General features: G+C 41.5%; 1 protein-coding gene across 3 annotated transcripts in view; it reads right to left on the bottom strand.

Moving 5' to 3' along the window:
* Positions 1–14,400: 14,400 nt before the first annotated feature.
* The window catches only part of LOC102928212 (paired immunoglobulin-like receptor B), a 65,154-nt gene continuing 52,286 nt past the window's right edge, over positions 14,401–27,268 (bottom strand). The window contains exons 1-17 of one of the 3 annotated variants that reach the window (XM_076569300.1): positions 24,723–24,876; positions 24,524–24,559; positions 24,034–24,318; positions 23,833–23,892; positions 23,000–23,284; positions 22,560–22,862; positions 21,994–22,278; positions 21,548–21,847; positions 20,961–21,245; positions 19,011–19,307; positions 18,484–18,786; positions 17,166–17,285; positions 16,775–16,850; positions 16,659–16,690; positions 16,366–16,418; positions 15,003–15,146; positions 14,401–14,913 (exon numbers count right to left, since the gene is read on the bottom strand). In XM_076569300.1, coding sequence (XP_076425415.1) covers positions 14,803–14,913; positions 15,003–15,146; positions 16,366–16,418; positions 16,659–16,690; positions 16,775–16,850; positions 17,166–17,285; positions 18,484–18,786; positions 19,011–19,307; positions 20,961–21,245; positions 21,548–21,847; positions 21,994–22,278; positions 22,560–22,862; positions 23,000–23,284; positions 23,833–23,892; positions 24,034–24,318; positions 24,524–24,559; positions 24,723–24,756 — 3,009 coding nt within the window. In that variant the 5' untranslated portion in view covers positions 24,757–24,876 and the 3' untranslated portion in view covers positions 14,401–14,802. Of the gene's footprint in view, positions 14,914–14,987; positions 15,147–16,365; positions 16,419–16,620; positions 16,691–16,774; positions 16,851–17,165; positions 17,286–18,483; positions 18,787–19,010; positions 19,308–20,960; positions 21,246–21,547; positions 21,848–21,993; positions 22,279–22,559; positions 22,863–22,999; positions 23,285–23,832; positions 23,893–24,033; positions 24,319–24,523; positions 24,560–24,722; positions 24,877–27,268 lie in introns of those variants that run through there. The other 2 variants (XM_076569293.1, XM_076569308.1) reach the window with 2 other exon arrangements.

Below are 27,268 nucleotides of genomic sequence, written 5' to 3'. Positions count from 1 at the left end.
CTGGCAAATGGCCATAATACCAGTGGCATCTATAGAAACTATGGTGACATACCTTGACCTGGTGCTACCAGAGACTCCATGGTACAACCAAGAGGAAATAGTGATGCAAGAAATAATTGGACAGCTTGAACACACAGGTTGGTGGAAACCAGAGGGAAAAATCGTTCTCCCTGAAACAATTAGCATGACTCTGGTAACTGACATTCAACAGGTAATTTAGCTGGAGTGCACAAAACTTTCTGAGTTTCTCAGTTCAAGGTATGTTCTACCTAGATTAGACAGCCTGGAATGGGATGGGATGTCTCAGCCAGGTACTAGGTTTGTGATCAAGTAAATTTAAAACAGCATCCTTACTTAGATAGGGGCATGAATGAGAGGCCAATACCTGAGAAAACTCTGGGAAACCGATTTCACCAAGAACTCACCTGCCAGAGGAGGATAGATACCTTTTCCAAGTGAGTAGAAGTTTTCCCCAACCAGAACTGTTCAAACAGTAGTTTAAAAGCTCCTCTAGTAACTGGTCCCCTGATTTGGCCTTCCCCTAACAATAGGGTCCATCAATGCCCTAAGTTTCATAGCCAAAGTCTCCCAATTACTAGTTAAAGCTTTGAACATAATTAAAACCTTCATTATAGATACAGACTTCATAATTCTGGACAGGTATAAAAAAGTAAACATGCTGTTAAAAAGTGAATTTAACTCTCACTAGAGTCCAGTGACGGGGAAATAGATATTTGCCTTTGCTTTATTTCAGGTCTGCTGCACTACATATAGGGAGGGATTTATCAAATATGAGATTATATTTGAAAAAGACTCCCCCACTACTTCCCCAGATCAGAGACCAGTAGTTGACATAACTCTCTAACCATTCCATTCTCAAGTTAATACAAGTTCTTCAGTCCTCAATAAAGACTATTCATAGATCTATCTGAAAGACTCAGCTGATCTTTCTGATTCCACTATCAGCAGTGCCTCATTTGAGCCAGGCAATACTGTCTGGGTCAAGTGGATATCCAAGGGGGTGCTGAAGCCAGACTGAAAAGACCTTAAACAGTGATTCTTTCCACTCCTATTGCCATGAAGGTAGCTGGCATTATACCCTAGATCCAGCATACCTAAATCAAGAGAGTGGAAGCCACCAAAAATCATGCCAAATGGACTCTCTACAGACTATGGACTCATTAAAATTAAGATTTCATCAGTCCCCAGGCCCTTTCACTTTCCACCCCTTTGCCTCCTCCAAAGTCTTGTATTTTCCCTATACATATAAGTGTAGTGTCATGATCCGATTCCCATCAGCCTCAGTTCTTAGCCTGGAACCTGAGGAAGACAGATACAGAAAGATGATAACTAGCATGACTACAGACTAACAACCCATATTCCATCATGACCATTGTTCAGTGATGCTCACTTTAAATGTCTGGTTATGCTGAAGAAAGAAAAGACTGGGAATTTACTTTGTGAGATTAAAAACACAGAGTTTGCAGTTCTATGCACGCCCTGTAGCTGGGCCCTCTAGTTGTAAAAGACAAAGGAGTTTCTATTACAAAATTTCAGGTTGTGAAACTGAGGCTTCCTAGAAAACTCTTTAAAATGATTCTGGTCTTTGGGAAACAGAAATACCTGTGAAATCAGACTGTACACCACAGGAATGGATACTAGGGACAGATTTAATATACAGAGAAATAACTGCTCCCTGAGGTCCCAAGACCTTTGGGTCCTAACAAAAATCTCTTACTAAGGCCTGGACACACTTTTGCCTTCAAAGCACTTAGCACACCAAGGGTCAGTCCCACCTCTTGATATCCAGGAAGCTGAAGGTTGCCCATCACAAATTTCTACTTTTTTATTAGAAAATTTTTTATTAATTTTACACACTAATTAATGATCTCCTCTTCCCTCCTCCTGCCCCCCCAGCCTCCCCCTCCTAACCCCCCCATTCTCTCCTACAAGAATGTAAGGCCTCCCATGGGGAGATACATCTAGTAGAGGCAGATCCAAGCCCCTCCCCCTGCCTCAAGGCTGTGTGAGTTGGCCCATCATAGGTAATGGGCTCCACAAAGCCTGCTCATGCACCAGAGATGGATTCTGATCCTATTACCAGAGGCCCCTTAAGCATATCATTCTGTATGACTCTTATCTCTATGCAGAGTGCCTAGTCTAGTCTCATGTAGGCTCCACAGCTGTTGGTCTAAAGTTCATGAGTCCCTACTAGTTTGGTTTGTTCATCTCTGCAGGTTTCCCCATCATGATCTTGTTGTCCTTGCTCATAGCATCTCTCTTCTCTCTCTTTGACTGGACTGCTGGAGCTTGGCCTGGTGCTTGGCTATGTATCTCTGCATCTGCTTCCAACAGTTACTGGAGAAAGGCTCTATAATAACAGTTAGGGTATTCTCTGATCTGATCTATGGGGCAAGCCATTTCAGTTCAGGCAACCTTTCCACTATTTCTAGAAGTCTAACCTGAGGTCATCCTTGGGGATTCCTGGGAACTTCCCTAGCACCCAGTTCTCTCTATCCCCATGATGTCTCCATCTATCATGGTATCTCTTTCATTGCTCTCCCACGCCATCCCTGTTCCAGCTCGACCATCCTGTTCCCTTATGTTCTCATCTCCCATACCCTACCCTCCATTGCCCACCCCTCACCCCCAGTTTACTCATGGAGATCTCATCTATTTCCCCTTCCCAGGGTGATCCATGCATCCCTCTTTGGGTCCTCCTTGTCAGCTAGCTCCTGTGGAGCTGTGGGTTGCAGTCTGACTGTCCTTTGCTTTATTTCTAGTATCCACTTATGAGTGAGTACATACCATGTTTGTCCTTCTGGGTCTGGGTTGCCTCACTCATGATGATATTTTCTAGTTTCATCGATTTGCCTGCAAATTTCATGATGTCACTGTTTTTCTCTGCTGAGTAGTACTCCATTGTGTATGTGTACCACATTTTCTTTATCCATTCATCAGTTGAGGGGCATCTAGATTTTTTCAAGGTTATAGCTATTATGAATAATGCTGCTATGAACTATTTCTATTCTTGACAAAGATCACTTCTTATTTAATCAGTCCCAGACAGAAATCAGCCAAGATTCCTGATTATGCTTAGAGTGGCCCCAACCCTCTTACTATACAGAGCTGAGAACTAACCAGACTGCCAACTCATTGACTAATAAGACTAATTGTGACTGGAGGCAGCCCAAAGTAATGTTAAAGGTCTTACCAGTAACTAAAATTTGTTTAGTATTCAGAATCTTAAACCAAGCACTTCCCTTTGTCTATTGCCTGCTATTATACCTTGATGTTTAACTTATCTGGACAATAGCAATAGTACTGGACCCCTGAGATGACTTGTACTAACAGTTTGACTAAGTGTGCCTTTTCTGAGGCTTTCTAAGTAGAGAGACTCCTTTTGTACATCTTAGTACACATTCTGTCCCAAGTATATCTGCATAATGGGAAAAAAGAAAAATACATCTTAATATGGACTCTATACTACAATATAAAACAAGAGCTGTGCCTAACCAAACCTCACTCCAGCCTGCAGCATAGATGGCCAGCCCAACATCTCCAAACAAATCAGCCTTAATACTAAGTAAGCAGGTTGATCAGGACATAGATGTGTTAAAATTTTCTTTTCTAAATTAAAACAGCAACTAGATTCTCTTACAGAAATGGCTCTACAAAGTCAGAGAAGCATAGACTTATTTCTCATGACAAAAGGGGGATTACCTATGACTTTGGGGAAAAACTGTTTCTGTGTTTCAATCAAGAGTAATTAAGAAATATTTGTATCATTGCAGAAAACGTGAAAGAGAGAAAAATGTAGACATGATACAAATAATTGTTACTAGTCACTCTTCTCTTAGTCCCCCCAAATAACTACTCTGATATCAGCATTGCCTGGGACTTTAATATTCATTCTGACTGGATTAATGGTGAGGTTCTACAGCTTAAAACATATTGCCAATTATGTATTAATTATCTTTAGAACCTCTTTAGGGCAGGATGAGTCCATGGTTTAGCATATTCACCTAGACCAGAGTGTAATGTAACAGGCCCCCAAACCCTTAGTAGGAACCCAGACTTTAGCACAATTGACTCCACAATGGAAGTACCATCTAGGCCATAAAACTCAGCATGGAAACATCACTACCTGCTTAAATTAAAACAAAAACCTAATACATCAAATTCATAGTTCTGTGAAAGACTCTAAATGTAGTAACCTTGCTTTTTGGCTTCTAGGGTTCTACTTCTTGCTAAGTGTTCTTGTTAACTAAAGTATGACAAACCAAAATATAGTTTTTGTACTTAAAAGCTTAGCCTGAGGAAGGCTGAGGCTGCACTGGAATCACAAACACCCAGTGCATTCTTTGGCCAGCTAATAAAGAGTCTCTATTGGCTTGAATCTGTGTCCCAGTTGTCTTCTTTTGTGGCTACCTTATAGCAATATATATGCATAAAATTCTCAAAGAATAAAAACCCATATATTAAAGTCAAGTAAAATTGGGTAGTAGAAAGCTGGGTGGTGTTGATGCATGCCTTTAATCCCAGCACTCAGGAGGTAGAGCCAGGTGGATCTCTGTGAGTTCGAGGCCAGCCTGGGCTAGAGTGAGTTCCAGGAAAGGAGCAAAGCTACACAGAGAAAGCCTGTCTCGAAAAAGCAAAAAAAAATGGGTAGTAGAAATATAATAAGAAATATAAAATTTAGGAATTAAACTCTCAGCCTTAATCATAGAAGCCTCTCTTCCCAGCAAACAACCACGAAGGCAGAGATTTTTGACCTCACACAGTGCTGAGAGGACGTGACTATTGAGGTCTCAGCTCTTAAACTAGACACACCTTCCCATCAAAGGCTCGAGGAACACTGCTTAAGAAGGGGCTAAAAGATTTAAGAGACAAAAGAGAAAAGGACAATAATCTGAGTAATACACAACCATTTCAATCACAAACTCCCAACAGCTGCTGGTGAGTGTACAAGATCAGTAGGCACAGATAGATGGAGAAGGATCTCAGAGGATCCTATCCCCCACTGACAAAATACACCCTACCTAAATATTCAAAGAAGGAAGGGGTCATTTACTATATTGTGTTCCCACTGGTTACCCCACCAGGCTTAAGGGCATAGTCTCAATTAAACTGTCACACATATGGCCCTGATTAAATAAAATGGGTCACACTTCACAACCAAAACTCATGAATATGGGAAAGTGATCGGATTATAGGATTTATGGCCCCTAGGAAAACATCACAGACTCAAAACAAATACAAAAAATGTATTGATTACTATTAACAGGACAATAATTTCTGAGACCAACTAGTGATGCCCTTGCAAAGAGGGGTGAGGAGGAAAAGATTTTTAAAGTCAAAAACCACAGGATAACTGTGAGGTTTTTGCTCCCTCTTACCAGCTGCTTGATGCAGGTATGTGGGAGACAGAGTCAAGACAAGATTCCCGGGAAGCAGACTCTGGAGACCAGGATTGAGGTACAGATTTGGTTTAATGTGTATGTCCACTGGCGTACATGCATACATTACCCAGTCAGCTAAGGTCATATCAAGTTACTGTTCAATAAGTCCCAATAACACACAACCCATGTTATATGAGGGTGTACAGGCAATCTGTCCTGGAAGTGTGTCTGCGGAAAAAGGGCAGGAAGCAGGCAACACCCTGAGCTTTGGCACTGAATTGAAGGTTCTCCAGTACCTGGGACTCCATTGTGAGTCATCTAGTGTTCCAGAGACTCAGGTCTGCTCAAATAGTCGCAAGAGGTGCTGCCACTTCTCATGTTCCCTGTCTTTTAGTGACACCATCGAGCGGAGACTGACCGCTCATATGACACTGAATATTTGCACAAGCAAGCCAGGAGCTGTTCTGCTCTGCCAAGATTATGTAGTTAATGTAACCTCAAACAAGTCCTTGACTGCATTAGCAAGTTACAGAAACTAAAAAGAAGTTAGTCATAATGTAACAAGTAGATGGTCATGGCTTGCATAATTCTGGGTAGGGGAGAGTCACCAACCCAGGGTTACTAGGTAAGTAACTGGATTCATAGACAAACAACTAGTAGGTATCAAGATGGATGCCTAGAATAAAATGGAGGAGTTTCTTTAGTTATCATATTTATCTAGGGCTAGAGTGTTATATTTTAATTGTGTTAACTTTTTATTTATCTATAAGTAGCCAGTTTATGATATAAGGGCCTATGATATGATTCAGGAATAACAGAATGAGAGGATCTTAGTTCGTTACATCCCTCATTGGCTCTAAGAAATGAGTGGTGGGATTTAATTTTAAGGCCCTGGTAACTATGCTGTCTTACGCTGACATTTGTAAAGGATCATTAGGATGAATAAAGCAGTGAGACAGAGAAAATAAACATTGACTTTCCCCAGGGAAAATTTGGTAACCACAAAGTAAGTCATTCAATCAGAACCCTGTCCTCATCTTGAACAACCTTTTATGTAAGTTCCACGGCCTTTACTGTGGAACAGTTTTTATAAACAAGAACTGAGAAAGGGGGAAGAAAAAATCTAGACATCTGTTGACAGCACTTAGCCACATCATTTTTATATGATTTATTTTTAACAAATTCTACACGTAAACTACTATCAGAGAATATAAATTGTAGCAACTACATGTACATGACAAAATACCCAAATGTGTACAGAGTCAAGAAGATGAATTTCTTTGATGAAAAAGCTAAAAACATGAGTAGTGCTGAGATGCAAATTTAAGGCAAAATGATGATATACATGCACATTATTGAAGATCTAATTGAAAATGATGACTTATATGACAACCAATGCAGTAAAATGATTAGAAAAAATGGTTCTTCTATTTTTATATTTACCCATGGCAGGTTGTGAGGGGTGCAATATCTTTCAATACTAATATCTTAAAATGTTAGATGAGCTTTGGATATTTTATTCACTAATAAAGCATTTAAGTAAAATATGAGGCTTTAATTTATTTATTTTTATAAGCCAAGGATAAACGTTTGACATTAGAATACTTAACTTTATTCCCAAATGTCTTCAGGCTAGCCCTTTCTTTTTTATCCAGGCTCATTCTTAGTTCTCAGAAAAATACAAATTAGTCTTCAGTTACTGTGTATTTGGGTATTACTAAAACATTTACTCCAGGAGAGAGATGAAGAATAACTAAACTCATAAGAAAATTTCACCATTAAAGAAAACATTACTGTGATTATGCAAGAAGTCATATGGGAGACACTCTTCAGTAGAACTGCCTGCAAGTTGTGCATGAAACTCTAGTGAGTCTGGGATTAGTTATCACATGAACTGGGGTAGGAATTTTGAAGGTTGCCTTGAAGTCTTCAACTATCATGTAAATATTCTTTCACATTACCTTTATTAATAAAACTTATTAACTTACAAGAATCATTAAAAAGAAAAAAAGATGGCCAAAAGTTTTGAAGTTTTAAAAAAGTTAAAGGACATAAAACATATAAGAAAAAATAAAATAAAAATATTGAGAAAAGTATGTGTACGAGAAACATGTATATATAAGGGTTAAGAGACACAATTAAAATTAAGCAAATTATAACTAATTCTAGTAAGTGATTACTAGAGAAAATGGTTCAGATTCATAAGAGATTCAAATTAAAAGTAGTAGTATTTCTTTCTTCCATCATAATTTCATGTAAATATTTTTTATTAAAAATTTTAATAAACATGAGGAACAGTAGCAAAATATTCTAAGAAATTTTTCCTAAGGGCAGTGTTAGACAATATCTGGATCATTTATTGTGTGTATGTGTGTGTGTGTGTGTGTGTGTGTGTGTGTGTGTGTGAGAGAGAGAGAGAGAGAGAGAGAGAGAGAGAGAGAGAGAGAGAGAGAGAGAGAACTTTTCATTGCTGTACAGGTGGACTTCCTCCTTATTCTTAATTTTTAGCTTGTACACCATAGTTTTTCCATGAAACATCGAGGCCTCATCCAATCAGGGTGAAATTACATACATTCAGCTGAGAGGAGTGACTGCATACTTCGGTGAAATTCCAATGACCTTGTCTATTTCCTTTTTAAAAAGATATTAACTCTTAACATATCCATCTCTGGTTATTTTAAGCTGGTATATCTGAAGTTATTTCTGAGAGATTTTATACAGAAAGTTTTGTTTTATTTTATAACCAGTTTTTTTTATATTTTCAAATGGGAACAGACAATCTATAAACCTTAATAAGTATTTTTCATAAAGTCATCAAGTTGCAAAAAAAAATGTAAGTATCTGTAACCTAGACATCATTAAAGAGAGAACTATAAAAACAAGACATCTACAGGAACTCAGAAAACATTCACATCAGGTTATTCTTATTTTTATTTTGCAGATTTTAACCATATTCAATAAGTTTACAATTCCCATGTTATAGTATGTTTAAAGGTACCTGTTTTGAAGCACATGGTGTCCTTTCTTGGGCCCTTTTGTTTTGTTTTGTCTCTTTGCTCTAGAGTTGGATGGACTTCCTATGTAAGACAGAGATTTTGGAAGCAGTTTTTGAACAAGCATGTTCTAGTGGGCCACAAACTAAGTCTAGAGCCAGTTTTTTTTTAATAAAGTAGAACAGTATAAAATAATACTTCAACATATCCCTACTCAAAAGACACCTGGATCCCAGTAAAACAAAATCCAGTCATCAGAGGGAGAGACCAAAGCAAGCAGAGAACAGAGAAGGCTTAGAGACACGAAATTCTGGGTGAGGGCCAGCAGTAGTGTGGTCAGCTGCAGCACCACAGTCAGCATCAAGCAGCAGAACAGGAAGCTTGTGTGTGCCTGGGTCTCACGCATCACCCCTGCCTGGTGACCCAGGAATGGTGGTAACCAGAGCTCCGTGGTCAAACACAGCAGCCTGTTGGGAGATACAGTAAGCAGGGGAAAAAAGACATCCTTCAGAGGCAGAGAGAGGGAGAAGGATCGCAAAGAGAAGGGCCTAGAGAAGTGTCCAATGTACCAGGATTCAGTGAACCAATGAGAGGGACAGAGACAGAGCAAACTGACAAAGGGAGAGATAACATGGAGGCAGCCAGGAACAACATGCATCTCAGAAGTCCTGAAAATGTTGTACCATGGGGCTCAGGATTGACTTGGCTGTTTTCTGTCTAATTCACATCTTTGCAACTAAACTTGAAAACAAATCCAACAGACAACAGAAAACAACACAAAAATCAATACAGCAATGCAATGGGGGAAGACCAGATAAGCTCAGACAAGTGGTGGCCACCTTCGTCCATACACCAAAACCAGAGGACAGTAGGTCATCCTCTCTGCCCTGGGTTCTAGGTCTGCTCATTTGATCTTGCCTTTGTCTCTCCAGAAGTTCAGACTTCAAAGAAGAACAAACTATGCACCAATTTGTCTGAGCTTCAGAAGTACAGTGGCCAGCGATTCTTACTTTTGTCTTGCATACTGGGCTCCATGTGGCCTAAGAAGTTCACCTTGGACTTGCTTCCTCTGGGGCCTAACCACTTGTAGCAGCATTTAATTTGTGGCAGCCATAGTCTCAGGCTCCCCAGACTTCCAAGTAAACCAGGGCCTACTCAGAATTCATGTCCCGGAGTCTGCTCTATTCCAGGGACCTTGCTGGATGATGAAATTCCTAAATCCTGGATAAAGATCATAGACTTAATCCAATAATACTTAAAATTTTTATTGTTTATTGTTATTAGGGCAACAATCTCTGAGACAAACTTGAGAATGCCTTGTTAAGTGGTGGTGGGTGGAGAATTTTTAAAGGCAAAAACCACAGGAAGAACTTGAGTATCTTCTCAAGCATGCCAGGAGCTGCTTTGATCTGCCAAGATTAGGTAGTCAAGGAAATCTCAAAATAGTCCTGGACTATCTGCACAAGTAGATTACAAAGCCAAAGAGAAGTTAGTCATATCATAACATGTAGATGGCCATGGCTATACATTTCTGGATGGAGAATACGGTCAGGGTTACTATGAACTTCTCCTCAAGGAACTGGAGTCAATGACAAATAGCAAGTGGGTAACAAGACTTGTGTCAAGAAAAATAAGTTTCTTTAGCCACCACAAGGGGATGGGGTTTGATAAAAGTAGGAAATAAAGAAAAAGGTGTGGAAAGAGCATGACCAGGATGCATTGAATACAAGTAGAAGCTTGTAGGAGATTGTTAAAGTACTAAATTAATATTTTAATTATTCTTTCATATATTATATCCTGTCCATAGTTTTCCCTCCCTCCTCTCCCTCAATATCTCCTGTATCCCTAGTCTCTCCCACCCACCTTTCTTCTCCCCCATACACATTCTTCCTCCATTTCCCCTCAGAAAAGGGCAGACATCCCATCAATCAAACATGGCATGATGTGCTACAATAAGACCAAACATATACCTTCATATCAAGGATGGATGAGGCAATCCAGCAGGAGGAAAAGAGTCCACAAGTAGTAAAAAATGGTCAGCAACCACCCCACTCCCATTCTTGGGAATACCAAAAGGCACAAATCTAATCAACCATAACATATAAGCAGAGGACCTTGGTCAGACCCCTACAGGCTCCCTGATCTCTGAGAGTTCCCATGAATTCTAGTCAATTGATTCTGTGGGCTATGTGTGTTTGCATCATGTTCCTGACCCCTCAGGTTCCTGAAAACCCTCTTCCCCTTCCTCCACAGGACTCCCTGAGCTCTGCTCAATGCTTGGCTCTGGGACTCTTCATCTGCATCCATCAGTTGCTGGATGATGTCTCTCTGGTCTCTTTGATGAGGATTCTGCTAGGCCCTGGTTCCAGAACACTCTGCAGACAGGAAAAACTGTGGGTCAAAGATTTGGGACTAAATTGGTGTCCCAATCCCTCCACATGAGGTCTTGCCTGGTTACAGAATATGGCCACCAGTTCAGACTCCATATTCCCCATTACTAGGAGTCCCTGCTAGTTACTGCTGTAGATTACATGGATTTTCCATTGCATGAGTTTTCCACCTTTCAGTGGAGGGACCCTGAAATGCCTTCCAATTTTAATTGTTTCTCCCTGTATTTTCTCCTTCCTCCAAGTTGATCCCTCCTCTTCCCAATCCTTCATTTATAGCTTCCCCCAAATCTATTCTATTTCCCCCTTCCAAGGGAGATCCTTGCATTCCCCTTAAGACATTCTTGTTACTTGGTCTCTCTGGGTCTGTGGATTGTAGCATGATTATTTTTTTCTTTGCAACAAATATCCACTTATAAGTGAGTACATACCATGTTTTTCATTCTGAGTCTGGGCTACCTCACTCAGAATATTTTTTTAATGTTCCATTCATTTGTCTGGAAATTTCATGATGTCATTGTTGTTAACAGCTGAGTAATATTCCTTTGTGTAAATGTACCACATTTCTTTAACCATTCTTCACTTGAGGGCCATCTAGTTTTTTTTGAGGTTCTGGCTATTAATGAATAAAGCTGCTATGAACATAGCTGTGTAAGTATCATTGTGATATGATGGGGTATCCATTGATATTTCCAAAAGTGGTATATCTGGCTTAGATATAAAAGTGGTCTTGGGTTAGATTGATTCCCAAGTTTCTGAGAAACTGCCATATAGATTTCCAAAATGGCTGTACAAGCTTGCACTTCCACCAGCAAATGAGGAGTATTTTTCTTGCTCCACATCCTTGACAGGATGAGCTGTCACTTGTGGTTTTGATATCTATTTTGAGAGGTATAAGACGGAATCTCAGAGATGTTTTGATTTCCATTTCCTGATGGCTAAGGATGTTGAACATTTCTTTAAGTGATTCTCAGCAATTTGAGATTCTTCTGTTGAGAGTTCTCTGTTTAGATCTACACTCCAATTTTAATTGGATTTTTTGGTTTGGTAATGTCTAGTTTCTTGAGTTCTTTATATATTTTGGACATTAGCTCTCTGTCAAATGTGGAGATGGTGAAAATCTTTTCCTATCCTGTTGGCTTCCTTTTTGTCTGATTGAGAGTGTCCTTTCCCCTACAAAAGCCTTTAAGATTCTTGTGGACTAATTTGTGCATCTTAGTGCCTACAAAATTGGTGTTTTGTTCAGGAAGTTGTCTCCTGCACCAATGTGTTCAACGCTGTTGCCCACTTTCTCTTCTATCATGCTCAGTGTACCTAGATTCATTTTAAGGTCTTTGATCCATTTGGACCTGAGTTTTGTACATGACAATATATATAGATCTATTTGCCTTCTACATATCAACATCCAGTCTGCGAGCACCATTTTTTGAAGATGTTTTCTTTTTTGATTGTATATTTCTGGCTTCTTTATCAAGAATCTATTGTCCATAAGTGTATGGATTTATATCTGGGTCTTCAATTTGATTCCACTGGTCAATGTGCTTGTTTTTATGCCAATACAATGAGGAAGCTTTTTTTTATTTTTATTTATTTTTTATTCCTGAATCTCTGTAGTACAGCTTGAGATCTGGGAGCAGATACCTTGAGTTCTTTCATTTTGTAGGGTTATTTTAGCTATCTTGATTGGTTTTTTTTTTTGAGTATTGCACTTTAAAGATCTGTAAAGAATTGTGTTAGAATTTTGATGAATATTGTGTTGAATCTGTAGTTTGCTTTTAGTAGGATGGCCATTTTTTCTATGTTAAGTCTACAGATGCATGAGCATAGGAGATCTATCTTCTGATATCTTCTTCAATTTCCTTCTTCAAAAACTTGAAGTTTTTTTTTATCATACATATCTTTCACTTGTTTGACTAGAGTTACTCCAAGATATTTTATATTTATTTGTGGCTACTGTGAAGGGTGTTGTTTACCTGGTCTCTTTCTCAGTGTGTTTATCATTTGTATAAAGGAGGGCTGTTGATTTTTTTTACTTAATTTTGTATCCCACCACATTACTAAAGATGTTTATCAGCTGTAGGAGTTCCCTGGTAAAATTTTTGGGGTCATTTATGTATACAATCATATCATCTGCAAATAGCAAAAAGTTTGACTTCTTCCTTTCCAATTTGTATCCCCTTGATTTCCTTCTGTTATCTTACTGCTCTAGCTAGTACTTCAAAAACTACATTGAATATGTATGGAAAGAGTGGACAGCCATGTCTTGTTCCTGATTATATATCTGATCTTGATTTAACTTTGGTAATTGGTATCTATCAAGAAAATTATCCATTTCTTTCTGATTTTTCAGTTGAGTGACATACAGGGTTTTGGAGTATGGTCTAATGATATTTAGATTTCCTCAGTGTCTGTTGCTATATCTCTCTTCATTTCTGAGTTTGTTAAATTAGATATCCTTTCTCTGCCTTTTGGTTACTTTGCATAAGGGTTTGTCTATCTTATTGATTTTTCTCAAATAACCAACTCTCTTTTTTTCATTGATTCTTCATATTATTCTTTGTTTTTATTTTATTGATTTCAGCTCAGAGTTTGATTATTTCCTGCCTTCTACTTCTCTTGGGTGTGTTTGCTTCTTTTGTTCTAGAGCTTTCGGTGTGCTGTTGAGTTGCTAGGGTGAGATCTCTGAAATTTCTTTATGAAAGCACATATTTTATTGAATTCTAGGAAGTCTTTATTATCTTTATTTCTACCTTCACGTAGTAGTCAAGAACTAAATTTATTTCTAAAAATAAACATATAACAAAATTGCCTGTGGATCTATCCATGACTTACAAAGAATCAATAGCAGCATGCAGTTTTTCTCTCAAACTGACATTAAACTCACTACGTAGCCCAGGGAGGCATAAAACATGTTTTCTCTGCATTGGTCTTGCAATTGGCTGAGATTACCAGACAGTGTTTTCCACTTGTGACTTCTTTCTGTATTACTTATATCTTTATTCCTAATTTGGGATATGTTACTATTCTCTTTGTATAGTCTCGATATGATGATGAGTTTATAGATTTAGAAAAGGTTTTGATATATTTATTTGTGATTCTGTACAGGAAGTTTTAATGAACCAAGACTTTCTAAGAGGCCTTTACTAGAAGACCAGACTTGTAGGCCAGTCTGACACTTAGGCCAGGGTCTCCCAGGAACTGAAGTTGCAGCTTCTCGGGACAGAACTCTGCTTCCCAGGCAATGGTTATCCTCCTAAGGAATCTGTTTGAAATTTCTCAAGTTCTCTTTTCAAACATTGTCTGACTTGCCTCTCTGCTAACCTTGGCCATTTGCCCACTGCAAACAGCATATGAGGTAGTGTGCTTCTTAATAAGTTTGCCTGACATGAGACAATGACTTCTGCAAGACCTTCTGATTCAACTACTGCTTTCGTCAACTTTATTTCTTATCCCTGGTTTTCTCAGTCACTGTTTGGGATCTTATTCCTCTGTTTCAGACCAGTTCTGATTTTTTCCAAATTCATAGTACAATATGCTACAGATATTTCATCATTCAATTTACACCTTTATTGAAGTATGATTTACAATATGATATATATACACAGACACACACACATGTATATTCAGAGGAAATTTTTTTCAAAATTTGTATATACATATTCACATGTACATGCAATAACAATTAATGAAAAAAGTCTTGAATTTGAAAGAAAAGCAAAAAACAAAGAAAAGCACAAAAACAAAATCAGAGACTTCCTTCACTCTTACTTTCTTCCATTTTATCCATTGAGTACTGACAAAGTATTTGCTTTATTTATAAAATGCAGGGATATTACTTATCTTTGATATTACATAATCAGTTGAGTTCCCAAAGTTACCAGACTCTGCGTGATATATCTGCAAAATGGCTGTACACCTGTGACAGATTCTATTTTCTCATCTCCCAGAGTCCTACCTCCCCCACAGAATATAGAGTCTGGAGCTCCCTGGATCTGGACAGGTAAACACCAGAGTAGTGTCTCAAGTGGGACTTTTTGACCTGAGAGATGTGAGGTTTAGCTGCCTCTGTCTTGGAGTCATGATGTGCAGCTGGGCATAGGTCACATCACAGGGCTCCTTGGATGCAGCAGCCTGGAATGGGACAAGGTAGAGTAAGGTCTGTGCTCAGCACTGGGGCCTGAGGAACTGGAGAGGCCAGGACCCACCTGATGGTCTCTTACTTTGCCTTCTTTTGCCTGCCTGTTGTTTGAGTCCAGCGGTTCCTTTGGCATGAGGGAAGGAGCGGTGGGCTCTGCCCTGAGTCTGAGTCTGGAGGGTTTCACTTGGGCATACAAATCTTTGGGGTGATTTTCCTCATGTTGGTTCTGCCAAAAAAGAAAACAAAGCACAGGGAGTGTATACTGATGCCCCAGAGGCTCTACTCCCACTTGATTTCTGTGGGGTGGAAAAGTAATATTTTAGACATCTAAGTCAAACCATGTCATTGCTGATGGGGTCTCTGGAGTTTTCTAAGACCTCTGAGTGCCTGGCAGTTTCTTCCTGAACTTATGACATATTATCCACACAAGGTGACCTCACTCCATGGGCTCCATCTTTTAGAAAGAGAATGTTCCTTCCCACATAACACCTGTACCTGCCATGTCCTGCCTAGATGTGTCAGTCCATCATGTTTCTAGTATCCTCTCCACTCAGATTTCTCTTCAGATGTCTATTTTCCTCCCTTCCTTTAAATTCACATTGATGATGTTCCCCCACACAACCACAAGTAATTCCCTCTAATTCATTTCCCTCAAACACTTTGCAAGGCTCAGTCTCTGTGTCATCTTCATCATATTCCATCCTATAGCTTGTCCCAGTGTGTGGGGAATTCTGTTCTCTCTGTATCTGCTTCTCCCACAGGAGGCATGGTCAAGAGTGAGATCTAGGAAATTGGAAGAGGAGTCAAGCAGCAGATGGGTGGCTTTGCAAATATGAGTGACTGAGTTAGATACCCAGTGCCCACATTTTAAAAATAGCCAAGCAAGAATGCATATGCCTAGTACCCAAGCACTGGGGAAGGAAGACTGGTGTCCAAGTCTCAATGGTAGCAATCTAGCCAATCAATGATCTTCAGGGTCATTGAGGGACTCGATCTCAGAAAATGAGGTGGAATAAAATAGAAGACATTGATTGTTGACGTCTATCATCTACCTGTTCTTATACATGTGTGCATACAAACATTGTCAGGTACAGGATTCTCATATATTCATATTTCATGTTTACTTACTTGTTAGTTTTATCGATAATATTAAGCCTTATGCATTCAAAGTAATCACTTTATCACTGAACTAGCTTCAGACACTTACACAGTTTTCTGAGACCAGGATACATGCTAGCAAGCAGAGAGAGATGCTGTGAGAACAGAATGTATGGCCATATGGCCAAAAGTAAAGAAAGCAAGGGTGAGGTCATAGCATACAGAAGACAAGTGCTTCCAGAATCAAGAAGCCAGCTGTGGGTAATGCTGGGAGCGGAAAAAGGGCAGTGATTAATTACAGGGTAAAGTGGGTCATAAGTTCATAGCATTGTGGAAAAGAGTCTCACCATAATGTCCAGCTCCATGCTCTCTTTAATCTGTGTTCCCTTCACCATGGTATCTGTCATAACAGAACATACAGGTCTTCCCCTGACCAAATTCCTAGGACTTCTCACCTCCCCAGTTACCTGCCCTCTCCCAGATAGCAACAGAAGAAAGGGAATGTTGGGAAAGGGTCCATAATGAGTGTTTGGCAAGTGTCATAGTGACTGGTGCCTCAGAGAAGTTACCCAGACCCTCCATCACCCATGTGATGCTGAAACCTCAGACATTTCCCCTCCAGGGGCCCTCTTTCTCTCACACAAGGTTTCTTCCTGGATAGCAGCAGCTGGGCTAGATATGGAGAGAAAGGAGGTTGTCAGGTGGCAGTGAGGGGAGTCAGGCAGGTGGGGGTCTAGGTCGCTGGCCTTGAGTTACCTCTTCTGGATGCCTCTGCCCCTGGTCACTGGCTCGCCAGCTCCTGCAGAATGTTGCAAGTTGGTCGCTGTCTGGACTGCAAGAAAGAGAAGAGTCTCATTCATGAGGGTGGAACATCCTTACCTCGTACCTTTAGGGAAGGAAAGAAGTTTTACAACTCATTTCATATGTGTATGTGTTCACATTTTCCAGGAGATGGAACAACTCATATGATACTTGATACTGCACAAGTTTTAAGATTGTATTGATGATCTGAGTTTCACAGAAGTGTTTCTAAAGTGATGTCTCCCCGTCTGGGCTTTCCACAGGGCTGGCTTGCCTAGTCCCTGCTTGGGTAGCCAACAGAGGATGTAGTACCCCCTGAGAACATGACCACCCACACTCTACTCACGTCCCTTGCTGCATTTTTTCTGGTGCCTGAGTCTGAGCAGAAGGAGTAGGGCAAGAAGGAAGAGCAGCAGGAGGAATCCCACAGAAACTCCAATCAAAATCTTCTGGTATCTTGCTAGTCCTGGGATACAGATAACATGAATGAGGACTGGGGTGAGAGGCACATACTGAGTCTTTATATTCACTACCTCTCACCCTCATAGCCATACAATATGAGACCGACTCTCATTGCTCCACACACTTCACCTGCTGGTCACCCAGCAGGAAAGAGCATTGCTGAGGACTGAACACAAGTAATCCAGCCTCCAGCCTTATTCCCTACTCTGGAACTAAACTGCATGACCTGGAAGGAAGGCGCCTGGGTACTCTGAAATGACTGTGTCATGTACGGCTACATGGTGTCATGATCACAATGTCAGATGGGGCAAGACAATTGCAGAAGTGGTTTCTAGAGAATTTTGCTGTATGAGAAGGACACAGATAAGATCAGCACTAAAAGGAACTTAACATCTAGTCCAGAGCATACTTATAGAAACTGAGAATCACACAGGAGAGGGGCTTGTCCGTGTGAATCTGTCAGAAAAGACTGCATCTACCCCATATCTAGATTGAGTTGTTGCAGCAACAGAGTTCTAGTTTAGAGCTCTGTGGTCAGACTCCATGGGGTGAAGGACTCGTTTTCAGGGCATCATGGGATGAGATGGGGAAATTGTGGGAAGTTACTTCCTGCTCTCATTCACATGCTTCTCTCTCCTAGGATAGATCTCAAAAATCACTCTTTGTCAGGATGATTCTATTATGTCCTAGCCTGTAAGCCTTTTTTGGTTCTGGGGACCATGTTGAGCACACTGCTTGAATCCCAGCATCCTGGTCATCATGCAAGCTGATGCAGAAGTAAAGACTTCCAGGACCTGAGAGTTTTCACACTCTGGGATGGAACAAACTCCCTAGACAGGAAAATCTAACACTTCTATTGGTATGAGCTTTGGGGATCCAGGAAAGTGTTGGTAATAGGACAATGGGAGAGGGTGATGGGGAGAAGGGTGGCCTAATTATCTCAGCTCTTCTCAGTCTCACATCCACACTGAAGCCTGTACAGAACCTTGCAGCTGCCTACCTGGAACATTCTGAATTTTCCTCAAGAAGGCGGAATGGGAATTAATTGAGGAATCCCAGTTTGCCTCTGTATTATTGACTAATACTAAACCCTTTCTGATTAGCCATGCTTAAGATAAGTCTACTATCAACTCAGTCAAAAGCTTCCAAGGTGAAGTATCCAATGTTACCCTCTGATCTCACATATACCAAGGTCATCTCACCTGAGACTATGATCTCCATGGAGACACTGGGTTGTGACAACAGGTAAGGAGATGATCTTTGAGAACCAAAACACATATAGATACACCCAACGGATGGAGTCACAGCACTCATGGAGAATTCTGCCTGATATTGTGAATCTTGGAGCTTTGATATTTGACGCATGTGGGAATGGAATGCACCCTCCTTGAACAGAAGGAAGCTGTCTACTGGGATTGATGATTTACACAACAGGGTCACTTTCTCTCCTGAGGACACGGTGGTGCCTGGATGCACTGAGAGGTTGGGTGCGACAGGAGGATGTCCTAGAGAGAAGAAGGGTGAGTGAGGGGCTACAGTCATTGTTCTGAGACCCTTTTGTATTACATAGTCTTCTATATCTTCCCTGAATGCCATTCATCTACTCCCCTCTCCACAGATCTGTTCATCCTGAGAAGACCTTCATTATCTTGACCATCAATCACTTGCCTCCCCAAAGCTGACCATGATCGGAGTCTGGGTTCCTGAGAGAATACACTATGTTCCTCACCTGTGATCAGGATATCCAGAGGGTCACTGGGGGCTGACCACTCAGAAGAGATGTTGTATGAACCATGGCATCTATACCGGCCACCAGTGGTGAAATCCACAGAGTGTAAGGTGAAGTTTGCATGAGACTTTCCAGCCTGGGTAAAATGGGCAGATATCTGTGGGACATCACTTCCGCCCTCCTTGGAAAGAACAAATCTGTCATAACTCATGTTTGAGTAACACTGGAGGGTCAGCTTCTCTCCAGGGGCCAAGATAGGTCTTTGCTGGGTTATCAGGGAGGGCTTCCTGGATGACCCTGGAAGAAGGATATGTATAAAGGCATCAGGTCAGCTCTTGCTATACATTCCTCTGCTGGCTAAGTTTAAGTCAGCTGAACACAAGCTAGAGTCACTGGAGAAGAGGAAACATCAACTGAAAAAAGGGCTCAATAAGATTAGGCTGCACACAGTCCTGTATGGGATTTTGTTAATTAGGAATTCACAGGAGAGGGCCCATCTCAATGTGTATGGTACCATCCCTGGGCATATAGTCCTGGGTTCTATATGAAAGCAGGCTGTGCAAGGCAGCAAGCAGCACCCCAGGCTTCTGCATCAACTCCTGCCTCCAGGTTCCTGCCCTGTTAGAGTTGCTCACCTAACTTCTTTGAGGATAAAGAGTGCAGTAAAAGTATAAGCCACATAAAATCTTTCTCCACAACTGGCTGTTTGTCATGGTATGTCATTTCAATACTACAGTCTTAACTAGGACAATAACCTCTCCTTCCCTGCTCTGATGGTGTCAGGGTCTCTCATAATCTGGGTCATAGCAGTCGAGATCTGCCTTCAGCCATCATGGCTGGAACCATCCTCAGGCCAGCAGAGCTAGTGATAAAGGGTTCCTAGTCAAAAACCAGATGATTGAATAAGTCTTCCTCACCTGAGACATATATCGCAAGAGGGTTACTGGCCTATGACCAGATATGTGGTTTACTTTTGAAGTATCCATAACATCTAAAAGGCCCACTCTTTCTGGATGTCACAGGGACTTCAGGAAACAGAGCCTGGGACTGTCCAATGTGTATACACTGTGCCTTGAGGGAACTGGAGAACCGATTTTCCCTAGTCACAATGAACCAATCATATCCTTTTGATGAGACATACTTGAGGGTCACATTCCCACCTGAGGTCACCACAGGGCTGGGTAAGGCTGACAGAGTAAGTTTAACTTGTTAGACTCCTAGGAGAAGATGGAATGGCCTATTTAATGACACATTGTCTCCAGCAGCTGGGCTGTGGGTGAAAATATTTGGGAGATATATTTCCTGAGGGAAAATGTAGAGGACATGATGTACTTCATCTCACAAATTTGTAACATGGGAGAAATCAGGAATGTTATCCATGCAGTGTGTCGGCTCAATTGATGGAATAAATACCTGTTTTCTATCAAGAGAGCTGGGAGTGGATGTTGTTAATAAGCAGGGGACCATCTATCTGTAGCTCCAGGCATCACCTGAATACCCCAGAATGTTTATCCCAGACTCTGTCTCCCTAGACTTTTTCATTAGCTCTCAGTTAATAAAGTCCATCTTAGGCAAGATGTGCTGTACACTTTATAGCCTGCTGACATGTAAACTATGTCATTCATTGACCACACTAGATTAAAGGATCTTTAGCTATAGAACCCATCTTCATGGTCACATTTGAGTTGAGTTTTGATACAATTATGTCTAGTTGCTCACTGGATTTTCTATTACACCAGGAATCTTTTTGTCCAGATTTGTACTATGTTTAAATTTGCTTGCAATAAGTGACCTGGTTTCAGGATTTTAAAAGTATGAACTGGCAATTACTATGTCAGCCTGACCTGAGTTTTCCTTATTACTGCATGTGGGTCATTTCCCTGCCAGCAGCAGAGCTCTCAGGGTCCCCACAGGAAAATGTGAAGACTGTGACCCTTAGTGTCCACTCACCTGTCACCACCAGCTCTAGGGTGTCACTGTGCTCTGTCCACCCAGCAGAGTTATAACAGTAACAGCGATATCGTCCTGCATTGTGTTCTCTCATGGATGGGATGAAAAACTTAGCCCTGTGATCAGGCACTGGTGCAGTTAATGTGCTCCTGCGTGCTGGGCTTCCTTCTTTATACAGGAAATATATTTGAGTTTCCATTGTTCCCTCACACCAGATTGTCACAGGATTCCCTGAAGTGATCACAGAGCCTGGCTCAGCCCAGATGCTGGGTTTCTGGAGGGTCCCTGAAAAGAAGTCGGTGAGAGGAATGTAGGACTTTGAACAGTTGCACAGGGAAAGTAAAACTTGGAATTGACCCTTGAATAATCGAAGGACAGATGGAGCCATGTGAGGATCCATTTACTCCTGACCCTCCCAGGTTCCATTATCACAACACCCCTCATTGGGTTCTGTATCTTGACTCCCACAGTCTGCTTGCTGTATCAGTGAGCTCAAGAACCTGTCTTGCCCTGTATTTATCACACATTAGGGTCTCCAGGGCAAACACATTTCAGTGTCATTCAACAGAGAGCTGGAATGTCCTCACCTGAGACTAGAAGCTCGAGGATGTCACTCCCTTCTGACCACACTTGAGGCTTGCTTGTGTGATAGCCATAGCATCTGAAACTCCATCTTTGGCTGGAGGTCATGAGACCCACTTGGAACCTGGCAGAAGACAGCCCAGTATATACATTCTGGGAGCCCATGGAGCTGGAAAACTTCTGCTTGTTCTTAATTAAACTGAACCTGTTGTATCTCTGATTTGAGGTACATGAGAGGATCACAGACTGTCCTACAGTTACAACAGGGCTGTTCAGGGCTACCAGTCTGGGTTTGATGGAGACTCCTAGAAGAGGTAAACATGGAAAATTAAGTGGGCGTATACAGTCTGCATTGTCCCCTGAAAGACTGATGAGTGGGAATACATTCAGACCAGACATTTTAAGAGTCATGTCTTGGGATACAATTCCTGAGTACTGTACAAACACTCACCTGTCACCACCACCTCCAGGGTACCACTGCGCTGTGACCACCCAGCAGAGTTGTAGGAGTAACAGTGATATTTCCCTGCATGCAGTGTTGTCACAGATGGGATGGTGAATTTTGCCCTATTGTTGTCATTCTTTTGGGTCTGTTTGTCCCCGGGTTCTAGGTTTCCCTCTTTATGTAACACATATATTTCGGTTTCTCTGGTCCCCTCACACCAGATGGTGACAGGACTCCCTAAGGTGATCAGCGTGCCTGGCTCAGCCCAGATGGTGGGTTCGTGGAGGGTCCCTGCAAAGTAGAAAAAAATGAGATACATCTCTTAGGATACTTGTGAAAAAGTTACACTTGACAATGACACTGAAGCTGATTGGTAAAGGCAGAGGGACACATAAAGACCCAATCTTTTCATGAACTCCTAAGTTCCACTGTTATTATCCACCCTTGTCTCCCACATTCTGTGAAATTGAGCTTACGAGCTTGAGTTCATTAGTCCACCATATATCAGATCTTTCTTTGAGAACTTTTGTCAAATCAATTATTATTCAGAAAAAAGTCTAGGGTTTCCTTACCTGAGATTAGGAGCTCTAGATGGTTACTGGATACTGACCACAGCTGGGGGCTGTTCCAGTAATAGCCATAGCATGTGAAAATCCATCTCTTTTGGGGATTCACAGGACCCACATTGAACAGCGCCCAGAAGTCCCTGTAGTATGTATACTGTGAGTCCATGGCCCTGGAGAATTTCTCATCTTCCATAATTAGAATGAACCTGTTATATCCATGCTGAGAGAAACACTTAAGGTACACATACCCTCCTGAGGTCACCACAGGGCTATGCTGGGCTGACAAGGAGACTTTGCTGGGATAGACTCCTAGGAGAGAAGAGGAAACTTGTGAAGTCTATTCGTTTCAGTATACATTTGCCACTCTTATTGAATTTGAGAAAGGGACAGCAAATGTAGTCCCTTTTTCAAAGCAGGTTCTGAGATTAGGGAATGAGTCCTCTCACCTGTCACCACCAGCTTCAAGGTGTCACTGTTTTGTGACCACCTAGCAGAGCTGTAACAGTAACAGTGATAGTTCCCTGCATGCAGTGTTGTCACGGAAGGGATAGTGAATTTTGCCTTATTGTTGAGATCCTTTTGGGTCTGTCTGTCCCAGAGTTCTGGACTTCCCTCTTTATGTAGCACATATGTTTGGGTTTCTCTGGTCCCCTCACACCAGATGGTGACAGGACTCCCTAATGTGATCAGAGTGCCTGGCTCAGCCCAGATGTTGGGTTTGTGGAGGGTCCCTGCAAAGAACAAGAAAAAAAAATGTTTCTTTGCTAAGACAGTTGCACAAAGAAGTTCACACTTGCAGATGCTAGTTATGCTGATCTGCAGCAGCAGAAGGACACATAAAGACCAAATTCTTCCCAGGACCTAATGGCTTCTACTTTTAATGTCCATCCTGGTTTTTGAACCTTAATCACAGCTGTATCCCGAGTTCTGTGACATTGGGCTCAGGAGCATGAGCTCACCAACCCACCATATATCCTTTTCTGTGAGCTCATATCTGGCCAATTATCATTCAAAGCAAAATCTAAAGCTCCCTTGCCTGTGACCAGGAGTTCTAAGCTGTTACTAGGTACTGACCACAGCTGTAAGCTGTTCAGGTAATAGCCATAGCATGTGAATCTCCATCTCTGTTGTGGAGTCACAGGACCCACTGTGAACAGGGCCTGGAATATACCAGTGTATGTGTCCTGTGAGGCCACGGCACTAGAAAATTTTTGATATCCCTTCATTAGAATGAAACTGTTATATTCCTCTTGTGAGGAGCACTGAAGAGTCACATCACCTCCTGAGGTCACCACAGGGCTGGGCAGGGATGAAAAGGTGACTTTGCTGGAGTAGACTCCTAGGAGAGAAGAGGAAGCCTTCTTAGTGGACTTATATTGCTAACCTGGTCACCCCTGTTCCAGAATTGTCAATGGGACCCCACAGTAAATACGCTCATTTTCTCAAGACAAATCCTAGTGTTGGGGAAGGGTCCTTTCACCTGTCACCAAGAGCTCCAGGGTGTCACTGTGTTCTGATGTGCCATTAGGGTGTTTATAATAACACCGATATTGGCCTGCATCCTGACTGCTAATGGAGGAGATAATGATCTTGTTATTTTTTTCAATGTCTTCATAAGCTGTTGGTATCTGGAAATCTGGATTTCCTTCTTTATAGAGCTTGTATTCCTGGGCATCTAAGGGGCCTTCACAAATTAGAGTTACCTGCTCCCCAGTGGTTACCACATTACTTGGCACAGCTCTGAGTGTGGGTTTGGAGAGACCCCCTGAAAACAAAACAAAAACAAACAACAACAAAAAATGGAAGTTTTGTCAGAAGACATTCTGTTTAAATCAAAGCTATCGGTCTCATGACCTTGCAGGCAACACCAGCATCACTCCACACCATCTCTTCTCCATCTCTTTTCTTCAGAGGTGACCTTTGATTCCCACTGAGAATGTACACTTTATAAAAGCTTGGAAGACACTCACCTGCCAACACTTGGTTCCTGGGGCCCAGACTCAGTCCTGCAAGAGAATTACCTGTGAGTGTATGTCCTTGAAGCCTGAGCAGGACTTCCACTTCCAGATGCCTTCTGAGCTACTGAAACACCCTTGATGGATTACTGTTCAACTATGAGGTAGACTACTTCTCAGTACAGAATTCTCTCTCCACAACTTCATTTCTCACCAAGACAAAGCAGAAATGTGAGGTTTGGGATCATAGCCTCTTCCAGTTGCCAAAAGTTTGCAGATGGTTCGTCCTCTTGCAAAAAGAACAGACACAAAGTATATTGCCTATGCAGTATGGTGCCTCCTTGTCGAGAGTATGTTATACAGGCAGTCCTTGCAAAATCAGGAACTGCTCTTTCTAGGCAAGTGGCTTTTGTTTTACCACTGCTGTGAAGGGTGGGGCTCCAAAACATGTGGTCTCTGTAACTGTGGTTTTCTTTGGTTTTGGTTTTGGTTTCTGACAGAAAGCCTCCTGAAACTCTGGGAGGTCTAAATCTCCTCCCCTTTCTCAGTCAGCTTCTTGTGTGCTAGGTTTACAAAACCATATCTGATTGTGGTCTCTTTTTGCAGAGCATCTCCCATATACCCATGTACATTAGCTTGCATGATCCTCTTCACCAAAGACCAGGACTTAACTAGCAATAATCCTGGTATCTTCCTGAGCCAACACCTTCAGATGAGGGTGCTCAGAGCTGATCTTTTCCTGTCAGCATTTCTGCTTGGTTCTCTATCATTTCAGCCAGACAACACTCATAATGCTGTAGGTTCCTTATCATGTCCAGCTTCCCACCCAGCCCTAGATATGCTTTGGGTATTTTGTGTGAAATTTTCTTGGGGATACATGAATACTGAATGGCTACTTCCCCAAGAGGGAACATCAATGACAAAGACATAGACATGATTCTATCCAAATCAAGTGGGTGAAACAATTAGTTTTATAAGTGATCCTTAGAGGGATATGAGCAAACATTTTCAAATATGTTTTTTTTTTTTGAGACAAGGTCTCAGTGTTTACCTCTGGGTGTTCTTGAACTCACTCTGTAGAACAGATGGACCTTGGACTCATGAAACCTGAAGGTAGAATTCTCACAAGTTATATGTGGTTTAACACTGGAGGGTTATCATCTAGCCTTGATCTGCCTTTTGTGTTTGTTACCCCCCTCTCCATACCTTCTGTTTGAAGTTTTAGCTGAGAGTTTTTCTAGGGCATCAAAGCCTATGAAAACTAGTAACAAAATCCAATGCCCCTCCAAAAAACCGATGGTAAAAAGGAGAATTGCATTTGGCATTATCTCTCTTGGGGGCTTAGAACAAAGACATTTGTATATGGAATTGACTTGTTAAAGGTGTGATTTGTAAAACAATAAAAGGATCCTTTACTCACCAAGACTGGTTCAGTCTATAGAAGTGAATCCACCCTACACTTAGAAAAGGATAAGAATTCATCCTTAATGTACCTCCATACAACTTTTCTCATATCTGCCTGGACCTATACCCACACTCAATATACAAGATATTAATGCCCAATGTGGAGCTTAATGTTTCGGTAATGCCTGTGCTACTGCCACCCATTCACCAAATCTGAATGATGGGCTGTGGATTAAAAAATAACAGACAAGAGACAGTGAGTCATTTGCCACAGCAGAATGCAGAATGCTGTTTATTGAAAGAGGGAGGAAACCTTAAATACAGGCTTACAACGCAATGGAGGATCCCTGGAGGGCAGAAGTTCACTACCCAATGTTCTACATTCTTGCATTTAAGCTGTTTACACCAAATGCAGGATGCACAAACAAAGAACCTCAGGTGATCTTTCAGTAAGAAGGAAACAAGCAGGGAGTTAGCATAGGGAGGACATCTGGTCAAGGTCATAAGCAAGGCAGCAGCCACTCACAGTGGGGGACTAGGGCCCAAAGGTCCCCCCTTTTTACTAAAAATTGAGTGCTGTGGATATTGCTCTATGTAAATAAAACACTGATGGCCAGTGACCAGGCAGGAAATAGGTTGCCAGGCAGGAAGTAGGTGGGACAAGGAGAGAGGAGAATTCTGGGAAGCAGAAGGCTGAGGAGGGAGACACTGCAGCCACCGCCAGGACAAGCAGCCATGTAAAGACTCTGGTAAGCCACCAGCCACGTGGCAAGGTATAGATTTATAAAAATGGGTTAGTTTAAGATAAAAGAACAGTTAGCAAGAAGCCTGCCACGGCCATACAATTTATAAGTGATATAAGTGTCTGAGTGATTATTTTATAAGTGGATTGTGGGACTGTGGGGCTTGGGGAACCTGGAGAGAAGCCCTCCAACAACAAATGGCGCCCAACAGCTTGAGTTTCCACCTTAAACCTGAGAATATTTAATAACCAATTCTAAACAGAGCCAAAACCAGGTTTCTGCTTCTTGTCTTACACGGGCAGGTAGACGCCACAAAACGTGGCTTTGAACACTGGCTGGTTCCTGGCTTGTGCGTTTGACCAGCAGTATGGCGGAAATGAGGAATCTGCCAGCGGCACATTAAGCTGTGTGGTAGATTTAGTCTTTACTAGTATTTTTTTTTTAAAAGAGGTTTCTGGGATACACGCTGCTTTGATAAAAGCTTAGACCCACTATTTCTGAGACTTGATGATTCCCAGAGCTGGCAGAAAACGTACCACTGCTATGTTGGGAAGCTGAAGTGGGCGGAGCCAGCAGCCACAGCACCTTTTCAGTCTTAGAATGGTGCAGTTTA

Source organism: Peromyscus maniculatus, chromosome 1, assembly GCF_049852395.1.
Source record: "Peromyscus maniculatus bairdii isolate BWxNUB_F1_BW_parent chromosome 1, HU_Pman_BW_mat_3.1, whole genome shotgun sequence".
Lineage (NCBI taxonomy): Eukaryota > Metazoa > Chordata > Mammalia > Rodentia > Cricetidae > Peromyscus > Peromyscus maniculatus.
This window is presented reverse-complemented; position numbering and strand designations above follow the sequence as displayed.